At 35.2% G+C, this 8,748-nt stretch overlaps 1 protein-coding gene across 1 annotated transcript; it reads right to left on the bottom strand.

Moving 5' to 3' along the window:
- Nucleotides 1-533: 533 nt before the first annotated feature.
- Nucleotides 534-8,233, bottom strand: LOC133174811 (thymidylate kinase-like). Its single transcript, XM_061309916.1, has 5 exons — nt 7,949-8,233; nt 5,662-5,770; nt 5,154-5,244; nt 1,150-1,338; nt 534-948 (listed from the first exon to the last, which is right to left on the bottom strand). Exons 1-5 carry the CDS (start codon nt 8,103-8,105, stop codon nt 835-837), a joined length of 660 nt encoding a protein of 219 aa, XP_061165900.1. The 5' UTR covers nt 8,106-8,233; the 3' UTR covers nt 534-834.
- Between the last annotated feature and the right edge of the window lie 515 nt (nt 8,234-8,748).

Here is an 8,748-nt window from a genome sequence, read left to right as displayed (position 1 = left end):
TACGTCACAAACGCTGAACGCTATGCAAGTGCAATGTATGTCACAAGCAAAAATCAATGCTCACACAGAACAATTAAACGTTAACGGTAGTTGCTATTGGAATGGTTCTTCTATTAATTCTAACTTACCCGAAGAATAATACAGGGATTTTGGAATATAAATAACATTTGCAGATAAGGCAGTGACTTAAAAAATGTAAATATGAGCACTGAATTATTTTTTATGAAAGACGTAGTCTTGTAACTGCAACAGTGTGTGCAAACCAATTTTCATAATGCGCTGATGCGCATTACTCAATTTGTTTGTACACACCGTTGCAATTATCAGACCACATCTTTCAAAAAATAATAATTCAATGCTTATATATATATATATATATATATATATATATATATATATATATCCCTTTGTAGATATTAGGCAGTGATTTACAATTTTTAAAACTTGCATCATCGTGAGGACAATTTTGCAGAAATCTAATAGAAAGATCATGAAATTTAATGTCCCTTACAGACATGATTGTGTAGTTAATATTGTATATATATTTTTAATATTGTATAGATTTGTGATACAAATATCAACTTTTTGAGATCTTGGATTCAAATAGTATGGGGAATTTTTACAGGGTATTAGCCTGCTTTGCAATCCCATCAATTTTACAATTAAATATTAATTAAATTAAATGCTTGATTTTCTTGGAACATAATAACTGAAGTCTACAACAAATCATGCATACTGGAACAAAAAAAAATCATTTGAACTCATAGTGGGTTATAAAATGAGGTAAATCTTATTCTGTCTTTTATTTTCCAGACTTATGGTCCTTTTAGAGTCTTAGTCACACCACAGTTTCTTTAAAGGCGCCTCCCCCATACAGGATATGAGGTTTAAAACAATGTCTGTCAGCTCAGCTGATAAATCATCTTCTGTTTTGTCAGCATCAATTTCCTGTCCAAAAAAAAAAAAAAATTAATAAAATTAATCATCGTTGTTGCAAACGAAATAAATTTTCCTCCATCACACTTTTTTTTAGATCCGGCCACCACAACATATCATTGACTGTAAGAGCTTCCTTGGCCATAATTTTTTTGCATTCATTTGTAAGATTTTTTCTATCAGTATTTAATAAGAAGTTGATGATTCATGTACCTGCCAGTAGGGTTCCTTCAGTTGTTGGAAGTTGTTCGCCACTTTGACCTGGAAGTCTGTCTGTTCGTATCTCTCACTGCCGAACGTTCCCCGCTTGGCTGCGGCCTCGGGACTCAGGTTAAGATACAAAACCAGATCAGGACGAGGCAACCCAAGGTCCGGTTGTTTACACCAGTCAATCGTAAAACCCTGAAAACCGAAACTCACCATTACATTGACACCAATAAATAGAAAACCCTAGAAAAGTTGACAACTTAATTGTTACTGAACACTGGTACCTCTCCTATAAAAAAACAAGAGGCCCAAGGGCCTTGAATCACTCTTCTGATAAACTGTACAACCTATCACTTCTATTTGAAGCCTCTAAGTATCCTGTATATTTAGATAAACCCTTGAAATTCCAATTCACACTCTGAGAACCCAAGATGATTCTAAGCCAACTAGTACCTGAGAGTTGGTCATGGTGACCTTCTTATCACTTGTCATTCTCTGAGGACCCATCAACTAAGTTTGATGATTCTAAGCCCAGGGCTCTACATTAACGCTTGTCCGCATGTCCGGTACCAGTGAAAAAAAAAAAATTACGGACAAGTGAATATAATGTAAAGGAGTCTCTAAATAATAAAAAGAACGACTGTTGATAGTTTCAAGACGGAAGCTGTACATAAAAACCTGACTTCAGTTCACATTCGATCGGAATCGAAGTTCACTAATTGCATACTACTGAAAAGGCATGAAACTTACGAACTTCACAAAGTTTGGATTCTGTTTGATGTTGACAGGTTCACTTGTTGTTGTCAGATAAAATTTCGTTTTATGTGTTTGTTGTATTTATCAATAACATCACGAATAAATCAAGCACGTCATGTGTAATGGACTTTATTTTAGTTTTCACTTTTCAAGTTGACAGTTTTAGATCTTTATTGAAAAATTTTCGGAAAAGTGAAGTTGATGTTCGGACAAGTAAATGTCTTGGTCATTTGTCCGAATGGACAAGTAGGGAAAAAAGTTAATGTCGAGCCTTGAAGCCAATTAATACCTAAAATATTTTTTAAAATTATAAACATAAAATTTTATAAGTAGGTCAAAGTGACCTACTTTTCAGTTAATGTACTCCAAGGACCCAAAATGCATCAACTGACAAAGTTTGATGATTCTAAGCCAATTAGTACCCAAAATATTTAATTAAAGTCATAAATTTTCAAAAGTAGGTCACGGTGACCTACTTTTCAGTTGTTGTACTCCGAGGACCCAAGATACATTGACTGACAAAGTTTGATTATTCTAAGCCAATTAGTACCCAAAATATTTAATTAAAGCCATAAATTTTCAAAAGTAGGTCATGGTGACCTAGTTTTCAGTCAACCTACTCCCAGGACCCAAGATGCATCAACTGACAAAGTTTGATGATTCTAAGCCAATTAGTATCCGAAATATTTAATTAAAGCCATAAATTTTCATAAATAGGTCACCGTGACCTACTTTTTAGCTGTTGTACTCCGAGGACCCAAGATGCATCAACTGACAAAGTTTGATGATTCTAAGCCAATTAGTACCCAAAATATTTAATTAAAGTCATAAATTTTCAAAAGTAAGTCACTGTGACCTACTTTTTAGTCGACCTACTACGAAGACCCAAGATGCATCAACTGACAAAGTTTGATGATTCTAAGCCAATTAGCACCTGAAATATTTAATTAAAGCCATAAATTTTCAAAAGTAGGTCATGGTGACCTATTTTTAGTCGACCTACTCCGAAGACCCAAGATGCATCAACTGACAAAGTTTGATGATTCTAAGCCAATTAGTACCTGAAATATTTAATTATAGTCATATAAATTGAAAAGTAGGTCAAGGTGACCTACTTTTCAGTTGACCTTTTTTGAGGACCCAAGATGCATCAACTTACAAAGTTTTATGATCATAGGCCTTAAAATGTCCAAATTATGCCTCTAAAACGCTTTGAAATCGAATGCATGCAAAGTTCAAAAAGTAGGTCACTGTAACCTACTTTATAATAAATATGTTTTATGGCCCTAAGATGCATCATCTTACAAGATTTAATGATTCTAAACCTCTCGGTATTCAAATTAATGACCTTAACTGTTTTGAAAAAGATTAGCCATAAAGTTCAAAAAATAGGTCAAGGTGGCCTACTTTTAGCTGATGTACTTAGAGGACCCAAGATACATCAACTGACAAAGTTTGATGATCATAGGTCTTAAATTGTTCAAAATATGCCTCTAAATCATTTTGAAAAAGAATGGCCGCAAAATTTAAAAAGTATGTCACTGTGACCTACAATATGATGTCCTTAGATGCATCAACTGACAAGATTTGACGATCCTAGTCCTCATAGTAAGCAAAATATCAACATTTTAATAAAATATAATTTTTGGTCAACTTTGAAGTGACCTTGAGACCACGTCCTTTGCCCCAGGGTGATGCCTTGAACAATTTTTAATCTACAACATATCCTCATCTTTTTGTGTAAGTTTGGTGATAATCTGCCTAGTGGTTCTTGAGAAGAAGATTTTTTAGCAACCAGTACTTTTGTTTCTATTTTCCTAATTATCTCCCCTTGTTTAAGGGTCACAACCCTAGTTTTAGTATAAAAGGGAGCCCTTGGGCCAAGGATACCCTGTGACAAATTTGACAATAATTGGCCAAGGGGTTCTTGAGTTATGGCCCATATTCTAAAAAGTTTACGCACACCGCACAAATGGCCATAGCATTAGCTCTTTGAGCCTTTGGTTCAGAAGAGCTAAAAAGGTCAGTTTTATCTTCTTTTTTTTCCCTTTTTCGCTAATGCTGTCTTTTACTACTGTAGTAAATACAGTGTATGTCAAAGAATGTAAAAGATCATGAAGTTTGAATTATAGATGTTTAACATTTCATACTGAAATCATATGCTAATAATTTCTATCCTGCCTGCATGTCGTGCCTGAAATATCAAAAACCAGAGGAAGACAAGAAGAAATCCATAATGATATTTATAGGTTATTGACTGAATATCAGGAAATATGCCAATCCAAGGTCTTTGTGTGGTAAAGTGGACTGAGCTTGTGAACTCCCACTACTGTACAGTATTTAGTCATTTACCTCAACCCATTGAATAATTCCCATCTCTCTGATTGGCTGAGATCCAACAATGTTAGAAAAATACTACGTTATATTGACCTGCACGTGACCTTCCAGGTCAATGTAAGGAATTATTTCCAGGTCAATATAAGGAATTATTTATTCTACATTGGACCAAAAATAGATAATCATATAATAAAACAGTTATTGCTGTTTTTTGAGGTCAATACGATGATTTAGACACCTTCGAAGTACAATATTCACCTCGCCCTTCAGGCTCGGTGAATATTGTACTCCTCAGGTGTCTAAATCATCGTATTGACCTAAAAAACAGCTATAACTGTATATTATTAAATATTTAAATCCAAATATATTTTTCCCTACTCATATGAATAGATTCTCTGTATTTCTGGTAAAAACATCCATACAACATTAATAATGGGCACTTGTATTTCTTGTAAAAACATCCATACAACATTAATAATGGGCACTTGTGGCTTCAAATATATGTCTGTGACATCATTGAGAATGGAGAGATTGATAAATATACTGTGATGTCACAACTGCATAAGTAGTCCCCAGGCATTACGGTGCACGTGTGGACTGATATGGCTCTGTAAGCATGGTAAGAGCCCAGGATGTTTATATAATTTATTGAGAAATATATCAAAATATGTAATAATATACATTTATTGACTTAGTTCTGGGATACCTTTTTTGTTGAGCCTTAGTCTATGCTGGTAAGCAAAAGGCAACAGTTTGGTTTGAAGGTTCAAAAAATATATTCTATCTCAGAATTACAATGTAAGTCAATAAATAATTTATATAATGATCCTGTATGATAACACACCTAAGTTGAGGATCACCAAATACAAATTGTTTAAACATGAAAAAGGGCGTAGTTGCCCATCCTAAGGCTCTACCTGTTTGGCAGCAGTAAATGCGACACCTGAGAAAGCGTATCTGTCTACAATCAGAGTGGTGCCAGACTCCAGGAGCTTCTTCATCTTGGGACTGAAAAATAACAATTATCATACAGTCAGGTAGTAACATTTTGTCACAATCAGAGTTTGTGATAGACTCGTAATTATGATGGTGACTTTAAACAGCATAACAATTTGAACATGATACTCAGTGGCAGATTTATACTTTTAGAGGGGGCTTGGGACTCCCATTTTGTGACCAACAATTTAGTAAAACTATGAAAATGAGTAATTATTAATTGTTTTGCCCCCCTGGGCCCCCCAAAACTAAGGGCCTTAAGGCACCCCTGAGACACCCCCCCCCATTTACCCTTTTAAAGAATCAAAGATCTGTCACTGTTACTGAAATCCAGGTTGGAACATAATATTGAGTGGAGGAATGTATTGACAGACCGAAAAAGTCATCAAATTTTATTACTGGTCACTAAAGATAAATAGAGCTACATACACTAGCTCCCATCGATTGGCTGAAAACAGCAAATGAACAGCATGGTCCTCAATTTCCTGTTTGTTTCCAAGGTAACCATTAATCATTTGACCAATAGCAGTAGTTCTGTCTGCAATTAATAGAAGAACAGTTGAAATACATTTTTATATTCAGTTATGATTATATTATTTCAAACATAAGCAAGAGTTTCGTTAAATGTGTGCTCATACATGCATGTTATATCATATATAATAAAATGAAAACCACCATTCAACATATTGACATCCACTGGCAAAGAAACCATTGCTTCTAAGTTATAATATTCACAGAGGTCAGAGGAAAGACACACAATTTATTCAATTCTGAATTTTCTCATTTTTATTCAAATTTTCATCTAGTTTAAAATTAAAGCTGCACATTTTGTTTCAGAAAACACTGAGACAGAACACAAATTTATACACAGTATCAGATATATCTCTTTAAAATCTCAGATCTATAGGCAAACTTGTGCTCAATGTCAGCCAAAGTAAAAAGTCTCAAATTTGATGAAATTCCATCAAAAATGAGGAAATTTGGTAAAATGTTCTACAAGTCACCCTCTCAAGAACTTAACCTATAATATTATTTTTAATCAAAATTATTGCTTGTTTTAAAACAACTGTTATTTAAAGTTCTCAATTGCAAACTATCAACATTTTAACTGTGTCTTGATGTTTTTGATTTTTATAACAAATACAGCCATTGCTCAAATTCAGCCATTGCTATACCTTGTCCTTTGCATGAGTATTTCTGAAGAAAAATTTGAAAAATTTAAAAAGTCTACAGACGGGAGTCCAGTGGACTTTCAGTCAGTGTTTGGAAGACCTCGACTTTGCTGATGACCTATGCCTTATGTCCCAAAAGTATGAGCATATGCAACTCAAGACAGATAGGCTTGCCAAAAAAGCAGCAAAGACAGGTCTTCGTGTCAACATTGACAAGACAGAGGTAATGCGACTCCACAACAAACAGCAAACACCAATTATGCTTGGGGAGCATAACCTGAAAGACATAGACACCTTTACATACTTAGGCAGCATTGTCTCAGCCACTGATGGAACAGATGAAGACATACAAGCAAGGATTAATATAGATAGAATGTTCTATCGTTAAAATGATAAATGTCCTACGAACCCGGTTTAATGATAGAATGCGGTCCGTGTATTGCCAATGTAGCAAAGAAAATACTGGAGATAACTCTAACTCAGTGCATACACTATGAAAAAACTGAGAGTTCCGAATGTCAACATGGTGTGTAAATTTGAAACGAGTAAAAAACGTTGGTGAAAAAGTGTTGAATTCTTCCATTATACGGATTAAATATTTAGATGTAAGGTACTTACAGTCTCAGAAAGGTTTGTTATGGTTAATTTAACTGTTATTTTCAATGCAACTTCATTAATTTTCTCCAAAATTGTTTTGGAGCAATTCTGCAATTTTCTGCTACATTACGGGTATATGGGAGGCATTCTAACTGTGGTGAGGGGCTGTCCCGAGACACAGTTGGATTATTCTAACATGTCTAACTAGGATTAATAAAGCGAGACACGCCTTTATCACCCTCAAGCCTGTGTGGAGATCAACAGCACTGTCAACACGCATTAAAAACTCCGTATATATAACAGTAATGTTAAGTCTGTGCTCCTCTATGGTACCGAAACATGGAGAGTCACCAACACCACCTCCAACAAACTACAAACCTTCACAAACAGATGTTTGCACCACATAGTGACATACTAAACATCAGGTGGCAAGAAAAGATAAGCAATAAGAGCCTGTGGAAAGCAACAATTCAAGACCCGATCACTCAGCAAATAGCCCGTAGAAAGTGGCGGTGAATTGGGCATACCCTCAGAAAACCAACGGGAGACATTACACACCACACTCTCGAGTGGAACCCCCAAGGCAAATGTTGGGTTGGGCATCCCAGGACAACTTTTTCGAAGGTCATGCGAAGAGGAAATCAGACAGTGTGGACAGAGCTGGGAACAACTGAAAAAGGCTGCTCAAAACAGATTGCGCTGGAGGACTGTTGCTGAGGCCTTATGTTCCACCAGGAACCAAAAGGAACTATATGATAACAAACAAAGAACGACAGAAAGGCAGGCGGAATCGAGACAATATTTAATCTGTCCGGTACAGCTCACTCGAGCCGAGTATAACACTCAACGCCTTGATTGAACTATTAAAAGCATTTGGCTCAGGTGAGCTAAAAAATATAGAATAAGGAAGAGCCCTCTAAGCAGCGACGAACAACTTTAATACACACCTGGAAATCGAAATGGCTGGACGGGTATATTCTTTTGCCGTAAACATTCCACCAGTCGTTTACATTGCGTTGTTTTTCCACTGTGGTCACATCCCTCTAACACGACCAGTGCCCCTCTACTCGCCATTCTATGTGACCCGAAATAGCGCGCAAACATAAAATGTCGTGAGGGCAATAAAGAGAATATCAAACTGTTATCTTACTTTCCATGTGGTTTGACTACCCCCTTTACACAAAGATAACACAATGTAAACATGGTAAAGACTTTAAGAGTAAGACTCGAGTTGAAAAAATAATTTACATCGGGATCAAGATTTGCCCTGCACGGTAACCAGGGAGTTCGTCTCTAAGCAAGTTTGGAACAAGAGATTTCTTTTCAAATTTGGGAAAAAATATGATTTTTTTTTAAATTTCAGATTAAATCTTGGCCATGAATTAATTTAAAAATATTATAAAATATCCTATAAACCAGTCACTGTGGTATGCAAATACTGAATCTCAGACTAAATTTAAACTCAAATTATACGCCATGTTATTCTAAAGTTATATTCCAATATTAAGCATAAATAAAATAAAATAAAATAAATTAAAATAAAATAAAATAAATAAATAAATAAGGTCCTTCGAGTTAGGAAAAAATAAGAGGATGAATCGAAGACCTCAAAATGTAAATGGAGTAAGAAAAGAACGATTAAACTTGATATTTCCACAGGTGCTTAAGAACAGACCCCCCCCCTTCGATATAAACCCCGGGTCGTTTCGACTTTTTTTTCCATAAATTATTTTTCATTGTCAAATTT

This window comes from Saccostrea echinata, unplaced genomic scaffold (genome assembly GCF_033153115.1).
Source record: "Saccostrea echinata isolate AGI-Se365-2 ecotype Australia unplaced genomic scaffold, CSIRO_AGI_Sech_v1 ptg000059l, whole genome shotgun sequence".
NCBI lineage: Eukaryota > Metazoa > Mollusca > Bivalvia > Ostreida > Ostreidae > Saccostrea > Saccostrea echinata.
This window is presented reverse-complemented; position numbering and strand designations above follow the sequence as displayed.